Below are 17,600 nucleotides of genomic sequence, written 5' to 3' on the forward strand. Positions count from 1 at the left end.
CAACAGTGAGTTCTGTTATGGCATAAATTATAATTATTTATTTGGAATTAAATACAATACTTATTAATTCTCCTGAGGTTTATACAACATTTTAATAATTATTGGGAACTCTGTGATTGATAAAAATCTGCTCAACAGCCCTCAGTCCAAAGGCTCATATTCTATAAGGCACATTCATATTTGTGCTTCAAGAAAAATTGTGAGAGTTTCAGGTCATGGATCATGCAAGCACAACAAAAAAAGAAACATATAAATGTCAAAATGTTGGCTTACTGATCTTCTATGATGACTGCAGTTTGTTCCAGCCAGAATGAAGACTGTCTGGTGAAATACTGAGTACAGTACCTGAGTACTGCTGTAGTGATGGAGCAGAACATCCAGAGAAACTCTTTTAACATATCTTCAAATACTGAGTACAGTATCTGGATACTGTTGAGGTAATGGAGTGGAGCATCTAGGAAACTCGCATACCAAATTCAATCTCTCAGCAGGCACACACACATGCACACACACACACACACACATGCATGCGTGCACACACACACACACGCACACACACATTTGTATTCATATCTTTGTGGAGACTGTCTATTCATTTCTTTTGGAAAAATCCTAATTCCAACAATGTCAACCTTAACCCCTACCCAGCCCTAAACTTAACCATAAGTAACCAAAGTACAAGACTTTTGATTGTTAGTTTTTTCATTGCAGTCACAGATTTTTATAAAATTAGGTTTCTCTTTGTGGGGACCAAAAAATATAAAAGGTTTTTTTTTTATCACATTAATGTCCCCAAAATGTAATGTATACTGTACATAACACACACACACATACACTGAAAAAGACTTACTGTTTATGCAGTATAAATAATACAAATACACAAAGGCTGGTTGATTCACAAACTGTAAAAAATAGCTCTTTCTTAAGCTCCATCTTACTCTATACTCTCTCATTCATTAGATAACATTACACTGCTCTCATTTGTACCACTCAGGATGTCAAAACCTGACAAAATGGGTATTTAGGAAGTAAGATTCCAAAGGCTGTCAGCTAATTCTTGGTGCCACAGTGGCTGCTGGAGCCTCTGAGCCCTTGTCAGTCTTCTGGAAGCCCCCAATGATACTGGGAACCTGCAGGCCTGCGGAGAGCGCCAGCGCTCCACACCACACCTGCAGGAGACACACGCATCTATTAAACAGGATGAAAACGATGGCAGTGCCATTATTGCAGGTCAGTGCGAGTCTTTTTTCAAGATTACTGCTGGTTTCCACTGTTGTTTTCTGACAACATTTGACTCATGGAAACATCATTACCATTTAGCCATTGTGTCTTTGCATCTGAAAGCATTTTATGTGCCTTTGATCTCACAAACAAACATCCTCCCATGAGACCCTCCGCAGCATCTAATGACAGCGGCCTCTATGTTCTTTACTGCCAAATCTAGACAGTTTCACAGGAGAAGGATGCTATATTAAGTGGTCATTTTGTAGGGAGGTTGTGAGGTCAAAACACATAATTCTATGATTTTCTTTTTTGCGGAAATGCATCAATTGCAGCATTTGCATTCAGAATGTTGGGACTGGACACATGGAGATTTTTGGAAAAGAACACCCAAGAGGAATGAAGGTACGAAGCAGCCTTGCGACCTGATTCTCCCTCCAGAGATAGGTAGTGAGCACCCCCACGGAAATAAAGGTACATTCTTAAAGAGAACATCCGGCCCGTTCTGTAGCATATGTGGGTCATACTAAAACTCACCATAAAGGCGGGTATAACAGGCTGGATGAATTTAGTCTTGAATGTGTGGAGTAACTGTTTATTTTCTGCATTGTAGAAGGACAGCTGACCTGGAGGAAGACAACATGTCACACGATCACGTCCAATGCAGTGCTTAAGACCACAAACCTTCATTACATCCCTGAGGTGGTGCTAAGTATTCAGTTGAAGCCAGAGACCAGGCAGGTCTCTCATGTTGTGTCTGATGTCCGTCTGCTGTTTGTAGCCTGCTGTTATTGCTCTGGGTTTAAATCTGACAGGAAAACCAGGCTCCAGAACAGCAATTTATTCACCAACGCTGGGGCATTGAGATTAGTTACTAATGTGTACACAGTACAGGGAAATTCCTTCTTCAGAATGTACTGCCACAAAGTACACAAACACGCACACATACACACAAACATATATAGATACAGATCAGACACAGCATTCATGATGTCTATTAACAGAAACTCCATGATTATGGACCAGCAACCCAATCACCATAAACTTGCATTATGCTAAGACGTATGTGGAGCTGAAGATCCTGCAATGGCGAGTCAAACTAAACCATCTCATTAGCAGCAAAAAGTAAGCAAACATACTGCAGCTTTGCTTGGAACAAAACAAGGCACACCTTAGATGTCAAGAACATTTCAAACTGGATTTAAGGAAGTACTTCTTTACACAGCGTGTAGTCTGGAATAGTCTTCCTGATAACGTAGTGCAAGCTGAATCCTTGGGTTCCTTTAAATCAGAGCTAGATAAGATTTGAACAACTCTGAGCTATTAGTTAAGTTCTCCCCAAGCGAACTCGATGGGCCGAATGGCCTCCTCTCGTTTCTATAGTTCTTATGTTCAAACAAGTGATCCATGGGACGAAAAACAGGAGATCACTGAAAGTGAAACTAAAATAAGAGAAGTACCTTAGTTTATAATATTCTTACACCCAGAGCACACCCCACAACACTGCAGGCCATGAAAATCTCACACTAGACTATTTAATTTCATTCAGTATACAATTTAAGGTTTGGGCAAACACCATTTGTGATTTTGGAATGGTTTGGAATGGTTGGAACGGTTGGTTAAGAATGCTAACTTCAAGTATTACCCAGGGGTTTTACTGAACAATAGCCCAGTAACGTATCCAATGCAAGTACGGACAGGTAACGTAACATAAGCCGCCCCAAGTAAACAGATCCTAAGGCAAATAAAAACCGGAGACTTTCTGTGAATCTAAAATCAAAACCAGGGCAGGCCACAGTAATTGTTCTGTTGCTGCTACTGGCTGCGGCTGTCATATCTGAGGTTTCACATGCATATTTTTATCAGCTTTATGAAATCCTGACTTTGTGGACAGTGTCTGATGGAAGAAGAGCACCGAGATGCTGGAGAGGCAGGCAAAGTGGTACTCAGCAAAGAAGCCTAACTTCTCTGCTTAAACCTGAACGGCAAAGTACCGTGCTGTGCATCCTGCAGCAGACTTCAGGCCCACCCCAACCCTGCATTGAGTAAGGGGCTATAGACAGTAGTGGTAGTTGGATAAACAGCTGTATACACAAAAGAAAGTAGTATTAGAGTAATACTGGAGTTTGACTTTCCCAATCCTTACCTCTGTCGAAATCGCAGTAGACGCCAATCCCATCCGGAACCGGGACTTCAAGACTTTTCGTCTTGTTGTTGTGCTTGGCAGCTAAAGATGTCTGTAGCCAGTTGTTGACATGGACACACCATGAAGTGTTCGTCTTTCCCAGCTGGTCAAACTTGCCGAAGTTCTTGTAGGCCACTCCCACGCTATAAGACTTATAGTCCTTCATTGCCTTCACTTCCCAATAGTGCTGTCCACTGGAAATACTTTTGTCACCTGAGAATGGAACGAACGCTGAGGTAAGGTTACAGAAAACTTCACAGGAGCTGTGCGAACGATCCTCCGCAGACCTAAAGCAGCACAAACTCTTCTTTCACCAAGACACTGAACTTTCGCCAGAAAGGTAAGTAAATAGATCATATAAAGTTTACTGATCTGTCCATTACTCATTCTGCATATTTATAGTAATGTTTGCATTGTACTCAACAAAAAATACATGCAACGCAAGCCAGCAGCATATATTAGTGTCCTTTTAGTGTAGGATATATTATTGAAGGCTCGAGTGGGCCTTCTGTATTTATCAAAAATAAATTAAATACAGGGTGACGTATTATATACATTACATGTACAGTCACATATTGTACGCTGCTAGGGAATGATTACCCAGTACTGTGTAAGACTCTCCTGTAAACCGGTCTCTTCCCCTGGCTGCAGGTGCTCGTGAGGTAGGCCTAGTTCTGCTGGGAGATGCTGTTCCACCACTGTGGACAGAAAGACAGAACAAGGTGGTACTATTTTATTGATTAGTTGTTAGTTACTTAATATAGTTTAGCTACCTGGTCAACATCGATTAGCTGTCAGCTACCAAAGATTCCAACCCAGTCAATATCCATTAGCCAACAAAAAAGATGAAAACCCAGTTAACATCAATAAAAACCAAAAAAAAAAATCATCCATTAAGTACCAGTGATTCCAAGCTGGCCAACATTAATTACTTGTTAGCCATAAAAATATCAACAAAGACCACAATCCAGGTAATTCTGACTAGCTGTTAGTCATTAATCACAATCAATGTCAGTACATAGAATCTAAGCGCCAGCACAATAACCAGACTTTGTGTGTGCAGCTGTGCTATCTTCCTTTTTAAAAGCTAAAGCTGAATAATACAGGGAATAAAACTTTATTTTATTACTAATAAGAGTCAAATAAGCTCCTGGACAGTCGGAAGAAACCAAGAGCCTGGAAAGAATCGCAAGAGCCATGTGTTTGCTTTTACAGTGAAGCTTTGAGTGTAATATTACTATATACCTAAAGGAAACCACAAAAATAGATAGTTTTCCTTCTGTAAAGTCAATAAATAACGGATGAAATTGCTGCTCCCTCAGAAAATTATCATTACAGACTGGATCTCTATTTCCAGTGCAAGCCAAAGCCAATCGAACCCGGGTCCACTCGTGAACTGATCTGCTGGAGGAAATACATTTCAATATGAGGTCCACCAGGGACAGCAACTAATAAACACGACATGCGGCAATAGTAGAAAAACACTTCTTCCCAAATGTCAACTTCCCTGGCTGTGCACGGCGCCACTCCTGTGGATTCTGGGATATACACCCAGTAAACCCTAGGTCTAACCTAAATATTACATTCAAGTCTAGTTAACAGATTTCACAATAAGCTAATACAGTTGTTGAGGTATTGATTTCCAGCTTTAAATAAGAGCTTGTTTTTCTGTGAGGGAAATATCCAAATTTGGCAATGTGCGTAAAAGGAAGTGTATCTGAAAAGCTGTTACCCGCCCTTGTTCTCTTTGCCCTTAACCTTGCTTTCCAGTTTGCCAGACTGTGGATCCCATTCAACTCTTTGGTCCTCGACTTTCAGGTTGAGGTGTGAGGATGTGGCATCCAAGTTGAAATTAAAAGCTAAATGAAAAGAGTGCACAAGTTAATAGAACAGAGACAGCATTGACTTTCCGTATTTTACTTCATAGTGTCCATCATTGCTTCATAATGAGAAACATTATTTGAATGGCATGACATGTGAAAATGTGACTGAAGAGCAAGCCTGACCTCTTGTCTCTAAGGTGACGGGATCAGAGTAGTCCCCAACTGCAGCCTTGTTACATGCTCGTATACGGAAGTTCATGAACTCAGAATCAAATATTAACCCTGAAAAAAGAATTTCTCGACTTGATATTTTGTAAGGTTTCCCAGTGACACATAAAACTCAAGAGAAAATGGGAATATGTGCCAGGCTGTATTATGTAACCACTGGCAGACAGTTTTCTCCAATAGAACCTACAAAGTGAGCTGTGACGTACCTGTCAGTGTGAATTTTGTAACTTTCACATTATCCGCCACCTCCCAGCAGTATTCGTCTTTCACTCTAGGCAGTCCTTCGTGATTTGTTTTCCGATACTCCAGAATATAGTGATCGATCTTGCTGTCTTCCACTGGCATTCTCCATGCAACTGTCACTGTGTTGTCGGTAACAAGGCAGCCCGTCACATCAATCTCTGGTGCTCTGGGCACTGAAATATAGTTGCAGACATGCATTAATGAAATTTATACGTCTACCGATCAAAGACACAAACTAGCCTGACCTTTGATGCGATCTAGTTCCTTATAGCTTGGAAATTATTGAGGAAAAAATGTACTTTTTCTAAGTATGTTGTCATGGTGTATCAGAAGTGTAAGAAAAACAAGAACAGTACAGTGGTAAACAGCATTTCAGTAAATATGCCTGGATCCACTGTGCAGTCCACTCTGGGGATGTAAGGTCGGTGTATTTACCGGGCAGAAAGCTAAGCTTTTCCAGCATTCGTCTCTCTTCAGAGAAATCAACCGTCAGGTAAGACATGTTCGCTGTAGCTTTCAGCTTCATGGTGTGACGAAACGCTGGAGCCACAGTCACCCTTGAATGACATAAGTGTGCCATAAGTCACGGCGCTTCCCAGATCTGAACAGAAAGGGCTCACGCACCACCTGTGAGGCATTTCCAGCAAAGCACGCTAAAGGGATTAGCATAACCCCGACAGAGAGCTCATGCATGCTGCTCTCATACATGCAGTTACCTTTTCATTAATGTCTGATAAATACCGTATGAACATTTCCATGAGGACCTCGTGTTGACAGGCCCAGCGAAATAGTCTTACTAAGGTGTGTCTGTGTGTGATAATTGAGTCAGCAGGAGCTTGCGGGGGGGGGACTGCGCGCTGCGGGACACGGTAGGATATGGCAGGATCCAGGGCTGGCAGCACTGCAGCCCTTGGTCTCCAGTCCCACTGTTTCTTTCTTTAAACAGTGCCACCATATAGCGTTTCATGTGTCTTGGACAAATTTGTAATTCCACTATAATTTAACAATACAAAAGCGGTTTGGGAGATGAGGCTGAAATCAAGTTTGCCGCCCTAGGCTCAAAGAAAAACATCCTGGCCTCAGCGCTGTCATTTTTATTCTGCTGCTATTTAATGGCTTGCCCTGGTTATACGCGTAAAACAAAAATCTTTAAACTATTAAAGAGCAAGATTAGATAATACCATTACAATATCTATGATGTTAGGTCTACTGTGTACAGCACTGGAAAAAATTAAGAGACCATAGCAAAATCTTTATTTTCACATTTATCAGTTTATGGGTATGCTTCTGCGTAAAATACACATATTTTGCAAAATCCAACCTGGCTCTTCCCTGTTTCTCATTAATGAAGGGCTTCTTCCTTGCTTTATGGGACTTCAGTCCTGCCTCGAGGAGCCTGATACAAACTGTCCTAGCAGAGCACTTCACACCTGCATTTAATGTTTCCTGTTCCTTTTGAAGGTCACTTGATGTCATCCTATGATTCATGAGGGACTGTTGGATTAGTTGATGGTCATCTCTGGCATTAGAATGTCGCCTCCGCCCTCTACCTGGCTGGTTTCTGGTCGTTCCCAGTATCTCCTGCTTCACCTCGTTCTTATGTACTGCTCTCTTACAAATTTTGAACCTGGAAGCAACCTGCAGCTCAGTGTAGCCTTCAGCCAGCAGAATCGCGATTAAACCAGGATTTAAAAATGCAGATTTGTTTAAAAATATAGAGTGGTCTCTTAATTCTTTTCCAGCGCTATATCTTTGAATGTATTTTAACATTAACAACATGATGAATATATTTTAACATTATTGAAGAAATAATATCTGTTATTAAACATATCATGACAAAACAGTGTGGTTGCAAAATGTACCAAATCTCCCTTCTAGCATACTGTATAACATGGTTCATTCTTTTTTCATGCCCAGAAACATAATTAACGTTTTGGTGGAAAATAACATGTTCAGAATGGGTTGATGATGCTGTGTTTGATTCCTGGCCATGGATGTGTGTGAGGTTTACAGTTTTCACCATGTGTTTGAGCTGCATTCCTTCCACGATCCAAAAACATGACGTGTGTCAGTGTGTGTGCCCCGTTAGTGAACCTGACAGGTAATTATTTTCTAATCACCCTCTGAAAAGACATTAATAAAACGCTTGAAACAGGAACAGTTTACTGCATGTTACATAAACTTATAGCGACATCTTGCGGAAAATATGTGGAATTGCACCATAAAATGGGCAACCGCGGATAGTTTGCCTGAACGGCCCCAATGTCGTTATGACCGCGTCATGAGCCTGAAGCCCCGAATGAATCCGAACGAACCCTGAATGATTTGTTTAGCTCAGTTGTTTTACCAACCATGGTCTCAGTTTGAGAACCCTGCTCTCTCGGCTAAGACTCGATGTCGTAAGATCCAAGCCCACCATTTAATTAAGGGCTTGGTATTCATAAACTTTCCTAGCTTTTGTCCTTTATCACCGTCTGCACTCCATTCACTCAAGGTCAGGAGAAAAGAACAACATCATTACAATAATTAATTTTAATGCCACAAAATGCCAAAATTATACGGCATGGATCACATGTAAAAACACAGGTAGCATTTGTAAGTCAAGTTGGAAAACAAATAAAGCTAAACACATTGTTTAAATGTATGACTTGGCACACCATATCATTAAATTACAACGTTTTTAAAATGAAAACCATGCTTCTTTGATACAGCCAGGGTTACTGGCAATAGGAAGTATCTTTAACCCTGAATTATACATAAGTAACAAATCATGCACATTTTATTATATTAATTCTTTGAGCCAATGCCAGTTTAATAATGGTTGTTACACTATTTAATTTTTGCTCATTCTTGCTTGGTTAGAGTTATCCATTAAAAAAATAACAGGCTTCCATCAGATTCCATAACAGCCTGTATCAGATCAGTTCCACCAGGGAAGAATACAGCTTATTCCCCAGATATTAGGAGTCACTCACTACTCTTAAGTAGCACTATCAGAGAAGAGGACAGCATGCGGGAGGAGCCAGCACAGCATTAAGGACAGGCATCACCACCTCAAGGTGACCCCTGTGAGGCACGGGGGGGGTGGGGGGGGGGGGGCGGCTCCTAAACAGCAGCAGGCACAGCATCACGAGGTAGCAGCCTGCAGACCACACCAAGCAGGGGTGGGGTGGGGGGGAGGAGTGTACAGTACCTATCTCTGATGTGTTTGGCGGCCTTTGAAAGGGGGCAGAAAAAGAAGGAGATGGACCGTTAGTGTAGCTGTACGTGTGGGAGGGGCCTAAGCGGTCAGACTGACGGCCAATCCACTTCCAGGAGCCACGGACTCTGATTTCATAGAAGCAGGTGACACTGTCTGCCTTTGCCAGGCATGACTCTCAGACATCTCTGACTTGGATTCAATCCTCCTGATCACTAAGTCAATACTGAGAGCGATGCTGTAGTATTAACATCTGACAAACAACTGAAACACTGTGTTAATCGACGTAAAGGCAAATAAAATTAACAGAAGAAATTGTACTCCATGTACATGTTGATACAACATGTTGTAAAGTACTGTAACAGGCCCTCAGCCTGGTTACTGTAACATGTTATAAGCGGCTGTAACGGGCCCTCAGCCTGGTTACTGTAACATGTTATAAGGGGCTGTAACAGGCCCTCAGCCTGGTTACTGTAACATGTTATAAGCGGCTGTAACGGGCCCTCAGCCTGGTTACTGTAACATGTTATAAGCGCCTGTAACGGGCCCTCAGCCTGGTTACTGTAACATGTTATAAGCGGCTGTAACGGGCCCTCAGCCTGGTTACTGTAACATGTTATAAGGGGCTGTAACGGGCCCTCAGCCTGGTTACTGTAACATGTTATAAGGGGCTGTAACGGGCCCTCAGCCTGGTTACTGTAACATGTTATAAGGGGCTGTAACGGGCCCTCAGCCTGGTTACTGTAACATGTTATAAGGGGCTGTAACGGGCCCTCAGCCTGGTTACTGTAACATGTTATAAGCGGCTGTAACGGGCCCTCAGCCTGGTTACTGTAACATGTTATAAGCGGCTGTAACGGGCCCTCAGCCTGGTTACTGTAACATGTTATAAGGGGCTGTAACGGGCCCTCAGCCTGGTTACTGTAACATGTTATAAGGGGCTGTAACGGGCCCTCAGCCTGGTTACTGTAACATGTTATAAGCGGCTGTAACAGGCCCTCAGCCTGGTTACTGTAAGATGTTATAAGCGACTGTAACAGGCCCTCAGCCTGGTTACTGTAACATGTTATAAGGGGCTGTAACGGGCCCTCAGCCTGGTTACTGTAACATGTTATAAGGGGCTGTAACAGGCCCTCAGCCTGGTTACTGTAACATGTTATAAGCGGCTGTAACAGGCCCTCAGCCTGGTTACTGTAACATGTTATAAGGGGCTGTAACGGGCCCTCAGCCTGGTTACTGTAACATGTTATAAGGGGCTGTAACGGGCCCTCAGCCTGGTTACTGTAACATGTTATAAGGGGCTGTAACGGGCCCTCAGCCTGGTTACTGTAACATGTTATAAGGGGCTGTAACAGGCCCTCAGCCTGGTTACTGTAACATGTTATAAGGGGCTGTAACGGGCCCTCAGCCTGGTTACTGTAACATGTTATAAGCGGCTGTAACGGGCCCTCAGCCTGGTTACTGTAACATGTTATAAACGGCTGTAACGGGCCCTCAGCCTGGTTACTGTAACATGTTATAAGGGGCTGTAACGGGCCCTCAGCCTGGTTACTGTAACATGTTATAAGCGGCTGTAACGGGCCCTCAGCCTGGTTACTGTAACATGTTATAAGCGGCTGTAACGGGCCCTCAGCCTGGTTACTGTAACATGTTATAAGGGGCTGTAACGGGCCCTCAGCCTGGTTACTGTAACATGTTATAAGCGGCTGTAACGGGCCCTCAGCCTGGTTACTGTAACATGTTATAAGGGGCTGTAACGGGCCCTCAGCCTGGTTACTGTAACATGTTATAAGCGGCTGTAACGGGCCCTCAGCCTGGTTACTGTAACATGTTATAAGCGGCTGTAACGGGCCCTCAGCCTGGTTACTGTAACATGTTATAAGGGGCTGTAACGGGCCCTCAGCCTGGTTACTGTAACATGTTATAAGCGGCTGTAACGGGCCCTCAGCCTGGTTACTGTAACGTTATAAGCGGCTGTAACGGGCCCTCAGCCTGGTTACTGTAACATGTACCACTTTAGCTGCGTATTGGTTTAAACACTGACTTTTCTCTCCATAGTCTGCAGTTTTTGCTGCAGGCCTCACTGCAGGGGGAGTGGGGCGGGGGGGCAGCCCGTGGTTGGGCTTATGGACGTTTCTGACAAAACAAAGCCAGTTAGTGAGGCTTCTAGCAGATCCACAGTAACTATGTATTTCCATCTGAGAATGGTAGTCAGCTTTGGAATAATGATGACCAGGGTCCCCACCACGATCAGTGAATATCATACAAGACTTCGTTAAAGTCACTGTTTGGACTAGCAGATTAGATTGACTTGCTGCGATATGCTCTCTACAGGTTTTGAAACCAGCTTAGGCTGCGTTATTGTCGTCATTCTGTGAATCGTTCACCTTCCAGGCATCTCTGTCTCTGTATCCTCATAAAAGCTGCATCTGGACCGTGATCTATCCTGTAATATCCCCACATCTCAGATCACTTCACTGCTGCTTGCTATGGGCACAACCGGCTCCCTGAGCAACATAGCTGGCAGGAGATCACACTTGGCCTGCTAACGATCGCTGGCTTTACTCTGATCTCCTCTCATGCCGATACTCCGCCACTGTAATCAAAATAAAATACTATCGTGACATTGCCTATGTCATGACAGGAGGCTCAGTGTCTGAATGTAGGATGACACTGACAGGACCTCCATGGTTAACTGTGTAGCTGGTGAACAAAGCTCATAACCCTAAATGAGTCAAGAACTGGTTCATTATTCGGCCACTAAGGCATTAAAGCCGGACATAATCAGTGTGCTTCAGTCTGATAAAATGTGCTGCAGCAGGATACGGTACATTGTCGCATGACCAGTACGCTGCAGCATGTCATGCAGCATATTTCAGCGCAATACATCATTCTATGCCACTGTGTATGAATAATGGTCCTTTTCTGAGGGCTACGAAGGCACGTTCTGCAGGTGCGGCGAAGGCATTCAGCAGCCCTCTGCACTTCCTCCAATGTTATTTTTCATTTTGACAAAAAAATGCAGAAGAGGCACCTACCTTCATGAAGTCTTCTCCATCTCGGATGAGCATTGCATTGTTGGCGAAGGCTAACAGCTCCTCCGAGCTCTCCAAGGCACTGCTGCTCTGAGTCAGCTGATTCTGTAATGAACAAGGTTGTACATGACAATTAAGACAGACTTCTGCAATAAATATAACCATAGACTCGAAAGCATCGATGTTGGGGAAGTTACTCAGGAACGTAATCCATCACAGACAGACCTCTGTCTGTAACGGGTCACCTTTGTGAGTAACTTCCCCTACACTGCAAACCATTATATATGAATTATAAGTGAATGGACTATAAACAGGAAACAAAGTGGGTGGCATAATCAGGGTATAAATGGGGTTTTTACAGGACGAGTCTCCCATTTCACAAGATTATGAAATTTAGTTTAGTATGAATGCAGACAATCGTTTTTAACAGACTGCTTCACATTATACAACACCATACACACACACACACACACACCCAGAATATCCTCCGGAGCAATTCATCTTTGTCCCCTGTAGAGCACATTATGTTTTTGCTCATATCTCTCATACTGCACATGCCACTCTGTAAATTCTGGTTATTTCTTAAAGAGGACAGTCAGAGCTTTAAAAAGACATTACATGTTTGCAGATGTGACCTTGCCAACCTGCTCTTTCGATCAAATCAAAATGTTTAAATCAATATAATTTTTTTTCTCCCTTGGATCTCAAGTGGATATGCAGCTAGAGGGCAGCAGAGTAGCGGAACATAAACCACTAGCGTTGGACTAATAGGGTTGGAAGGGTCAAAGGTCAGCTGGCTGACGACACCCCTAGGCCATGCTAACCCGAAGGTCAAATGATTCTGTGCTGCAACTCACCTCTTCACAAGTCAACATTTTAAAAAGGGATTGAACAATCTGTCAAAGTCCACCCTGCATTTGGGATTGTTTTTCAGTTTCTATTTCATCTGGGCACAAACTGACATTATACTGCAAGCCCAATGCATGAAGCAGGCTTTAATAACCTTGTATGGAATCGTCAAAGTCTGCAGTATAATCTGTAGCATCTGCTGGGAGTAAATGCAGAAATAAGCACTTTATCTACTCTCAGATGTTCTTATACGTTGACATATAAAATGTCTGCTTTCATATTAGAGATACTCCCAAACTCAGATGCCATGTGCATCATTCTAACGCAGCCTGGAGCGTCCCCTGTGCGCAGACCTGAAGACGCTGGGCCCTCGCATTACCTGCAGCTCCTGCATCTTCCGAGTCTGCTCCTGTTTGACTGTGCCGGTCATGCTGTCTTTCATCTCGTACAGCATGGAAAATAATGTGTCAAACTCTTCTTCCAGATCAGACAGCACTTGCGAGGTATTGCTCTGTGAAAATCAGATGCATACGACCTTTATGAACTGCTAATCTAGGTGGAATTCACTACAGCAATTATCCTGCTAAAAAAACATACTTAATTAAAACTGCCTCCTTCTATAGGCCCTATAACAGTACATATTTATTTTAAACACATCAGTTTTATCTTGGGCACTTGCTGCATAGCCTTGGAGTTTAGGAGGATTCCACACTTAGACTCACTAGCATTTATGTGGACATATTCTGTAGCCCACTGGTTGTCATGCTGAAAAAGCCGCACGCTAATTATACACATAAGGCTCAGTTATGATGTGACGGAAATGGCTCCGCTACTTCAACAGGCTCAGAGAAACCATGGAAAATGACAAGAAGGCTTCCAAGATGTGCGGAAACAAGTCTAATTTCCAGGGAGAAAAAAACTGTGTACATTATGTCATTGTAAGTGTTGATTTCTTAAAACTAACAGATAAGTGTATTACCCCAACAATATTAGCATGGTGTAGGATAATTAACACTAACATAAAAAAACAGTGCTCAAAATAGTAAATTATGTACCTGCTTAAACAGTCGGAGCTTAGATTAGTGTTCATCTGTCTGCCTTAAATTCGACATACAACAAACCACAATTTAGTGTGTAGTAAATGCAGGCCACAGACTCACCTGCAGACTTGTTAGGGAATACCTGAGTGTTTCAATGAAAGTGTGGAGTTCCTCCTTTCTTTTGGCTAATGTAGTGATTATCCTGTGCAGGGCCTCCTGGCGAGAGAGCAGATGCTTCAGTATGTGAGAGTAAGCCAGGCATGTAGCCACGTAGTAAAGTAGCAGGTTAGTAACCCCTCAAACTCAGCTTCAGCTCCGGCCCTATCGGCAGGCTTGCCAAACCCGCCCCCACAACAAAGGGCTACTGTGAGCTACCCAAGGTGCTCAGCTAAGTCACTGTGAGCACCACAGAGACTCAGCACAGCTTCTCAGTATAAAGTACAGAGTCAGGTGGTGAAGTACAGCTTCTCAGTATACAGTACACAGTGAGGTGGTGAAGTACAGCTTCTCAGTATACAGTACACAGTGAGGTGGTGAAGTACAGCTTCTCAGTATACAGTACACAGTGAGGTGGTGAAGTACAGCATCTCAGTATACAGTACACAGTGAGGTGGTGAAGTACAGCTTCTCAGTATACAGTACACAGTGAGGTGGTGAAGTACAGCATCTCAGTATACAGTACACAGTGAGGTGGTGAAGTACAGCATCTCAGTATACAGTACACAGTGAGGTGGTGAAGTACAGCATCTCAGTATACAGTACACAGTGAGGTGGTGAAGTACAGCTTCTTAGTATACAGTACACAGTGAGGTGGTGAAGTACAGCTTCTTAGTATACAGTACACAGTGAGGTGGTGAAGTACAGCTTCTTAGTATACAGTACACAGTCAGACAGTAAGTACTATTACTTACTTGTAGTTAGTTCTATTTCTGAAAAAAAATATATTTAGCGAGGAATCAGTCAGTATGTCTGTTGACACCTCTGAAAAACAGGATTGTTTCCAAAATTATGCGGACATGCTGAAATGTGGCCAAAATGTCTGCAGTGTCATTTAAAGACAGGAAATGCTGGGAACTGACTGCAAAATCAGAAATGCATGCTGGAGACAAATATTGATTCTATCCATAAGATTCCAGGATAAAACACCTCAGCAAGGTCCACCTCTCAATACCAGCTATGGGCAAGGAAAATATCATAGCAAATATTAAAGTGTTAACAGTAAAGCCAGAGAGTTACATAGAGTAAATTCTGGATGGAAGCCGAGGGCTATTTCTGATGTCCTCTTACTGGTTAGGTGATTAACAGAAGGGCACAAGCAATACCAAAGGCCTGAAAGAAACTTTATTATGTTATTATAATTAATCTCCCTGCAGTGAAAAGATGGATATGCTGTGTGTCTGTACTGCACTGCAGTTCACAGTAGGATGTGTACAGTGACCACTGGACTACAGCACTCCCTGCATTCATGACAACGGCTGTGGTATGGACCTGCTCTCTTTTCCTTGTACTTTCTGCACAAAAGATTGACCTTTCCACAAACTGAAATCCTCTGTCACTTTTTACAAGAGCTTTCCATGAAAAGCAATACTCCAGCCTGTAGCATCCACTGCAGTGTTCACTTCTTAAGAAGAATGCAATGGACAGTCCTAACTACCCTCAGGGTACTAACTAATGACTCCAGACTGCAATGATGTTACCTGGTCATGTGTCCCCCCCTCCCCCCCGAACTCAGTTTGCACGGTTTTATTTAAACGGACAGGCAAGGCAGCTATGTCAGATACTCTGCACCGGGAAGCCGAAATGAGGACACCATCAACTTTGTGCAACTGCCACAGTTTATTAATACCTTTCATTTTAACATAAACATTAAAGATTTTGGAGTCACTGATAAAAACACATAAGGATACGGCTGCACGCGTAACAACATTTTTAAATAGAGCAGAACGTATTGCATTCTAAGAAAACTACATGAAACCAAAACATAATTCATAATTCATAATTTTGAAATATAAGGGCATTTGTAGTAAGTGAGCGACACACCTTCATTCTGGTGATGACTTTTGCTTTATTGATGTCTTTTTGTTTTGCTTTTTGAATTATGACAAGACACGTCAAGTCTCTCATTGGCAATCCTTTTTCTTTATTTTAAGCAACAGCTTTCACTCACATCCATAGTGGTAAAGTTTAGTGAAAAGTAATATAATTTCTTACATTTTTTAGGAAATGTGTTTGTAATTGTAAAGATGAAGATGATGATAATAATAGTCTATGGTCCTATTAACATCATTTTAAATATCACTGTTACATTTACATATTCTAAATATGTATTGTGATGCATGTGTAATTTTAGTGAGCCTTTATTATAGTGACTATAGTGCTCATATATCCATGTTACACTACACTCCTGGCTACATTGCAAGCACACAAATATTCTTGAACTTCCAATGTTTACAACAAGATATTTCATGACTAAAATTGAAGAATGTTACCAATGGACAAAATTAAACTTAATGGAAAGGATGATATGTACCGGCAGGGTCCTGCTCTCCGGCAGCTGTCCGTGAGCAGTTCAGTGTGGGTCTGAGAGAGCCCACCAGAAACAACACCACTAATACTCATCCACAAATAATTAAGCTCAGAGTTTCACATTCACCAGTCGACTAACTGAAAAACAAACAGTTACACTACAATAGAGTCATGACCTATTCTTTGGTTTCTCTGTGCACCTGTTGAGATGCTTAAATATACTAGTAAAGAGTATTCAAAATGCCATGACAGCAATTGAAGCACAGTGAGAACAAACACCATACTGGTGCTGAAAACATATAAGCGCATTAAAATGCTTGAAATGGGTGTCCGCATCTAGTTCTGAGCACATTAAAGTGCTCACACAGTAACAACTACATTTAACAAATGACAAACTTGCAATATGGAATATCCTTATGGAAAAAAGGAAGATGTAAAGTGTATTTAATAGGTTTAAGAAGCAGGAAGGGGAAAGAAACAGCATACAGTTTGCGGGCATTATCACGGATCTGCTGTGAGCCTGATCCCATTACCCTGCGGTGATGCCTGCACCAACAGCGGGCCCAACATACATTGTCATATATCTCTGGGCTATTTTAATCTTGTCTTATTTTAGCAACATATAGTCACTGGTGCTAGACACATACCAAATACACGAGTAAAATCTAATTTGTTTTAATCTCATGGCGATCAATTTAGAGCCGGCTAACCAAGAACTTGCACTGAAAGTGTTAAAGAGTTACCGGACAAGCCGAGCCCCCAGAGGGACAGCATGGATTTATGAAACACACTGACACTTACTTTTTGGGCGTCCATGGCGGAGATGTTCACAGACCAAACGTGATGATTCACGGAGCAAATCGAATCAAGGAGAAAGAGTCTCTGGTGGGAGAGAGAAAGTGGAGCAGCAGCGACATGCGCGATTCACTTTCACTATGACATCAAGACTGTGGGAGACCCAGAGAGACAGCCGCTCCCAGAAAGCGCATTGGGAGTTTGCGCAGCGGGCAGCGGACTGCACAGGGGATGTTGATCTGCGCAGCGAACAGTGGACTGCAGGACAGAGGGTGGACTACGCAACGGATTGCACATGTGATTGTAGGCTGAACGCCGGCAGTGGACTGCATGGAGGTTGGTAATCTGCGCAGCGAACTGCATAGACAACAGTACCCTGCGCAGCGGACTGCGCAAACGTTGAGCGCCGAAGTTCGCCGAACGTGACACGAAGCGTGACGCGCGGCTCCGAACACG

General features: G+C 42.7%; 1 protein-coding gene across 3 annotated transcripts; it reads right to left on the bottom strand.

The window, feature by feature from the left end:
• Positions 1–10: 10 nt before the first annotated feature.
• Positions 11–17,505, bottom strand: fsd1l (fibronectin type III and SPRY domain containing 1-like). Of its 3 annotated transcripts, none has more exons than XM_023808224.2 (13): positions 17,151–17,505; positions 13,944–14,039; positions 13,163–13,294; positions 11,938–12,039; positions 8,894–8,916; positions 6,136–6,257; positions 5,664–5,819; positions 5,413–5,511; positions 5,139–5,265; positions 4,007–4,104; positions 3,368–3,619; positions 1,759–1,847; positions 11–1,169 (listed from the first exon to the last, which is right to left on the bottom strand). In XM_023808224.2, exons 1-13 carry the CDS (start codon positions 17,163–17,165, stop codon positions 1,047–1,049), a joined length of 1,434 nt encoding a protein of 477 aa, XP_023663992.1. In that variant the 5' UTR covers positions 17,166–17,505; the 3' UTR covers positions 11–1,046. The 3 variants fall into 3 exon arrangements, with proteins under 3 accessions (XP_023663992.1, XP_072570356.1, XP_023663990.1); XM_072714255.1 differs by having other exon boundaries at positions 4,007–4,134; positions 5,664–5,873; XM_023808222.2 differs by having other exon boundaries at positions 5,664–5,873; positions 17,151–17,503.
• Positions 17,506–17,600: the final 95 nt, after the last annotated feature.

Source organism: Paramormyrops kingsleyae, chromosome 7, assembly GCF_048594095.1.
Source record: "Paramormyrops kingsleyae isolate MSU_618 chromosome 7, PKINGS_0.4, whole genome shotgun sequence".
NCBI lineage: Eukaryota > Metazoa > Chordata > Actinopteri > Osteoglossiformes > Mormyridae > Paramormyrops > Paramormyrops kingsleyae.

Excerpts from the sequence above, each read along its gene's own strand:
- fsd1l (XM_072714255.1), bottom strand. Across the intron at positions 12,040-13,162 it reads GGAAGATGCAGGAGCTGCAG|AATCAGCTGACTCAGAGCAG; the intron begins GTAATGCGAGGG and ends TGTTCATTACAG. Across the intron at positions 3,620-4,006 it reads AGAGTCTTACACAGTACTGG|GTGACAAAAGTATTTCCAGT; the intron begins GTAATCATTCCC and ends TTCCATTCTCAG.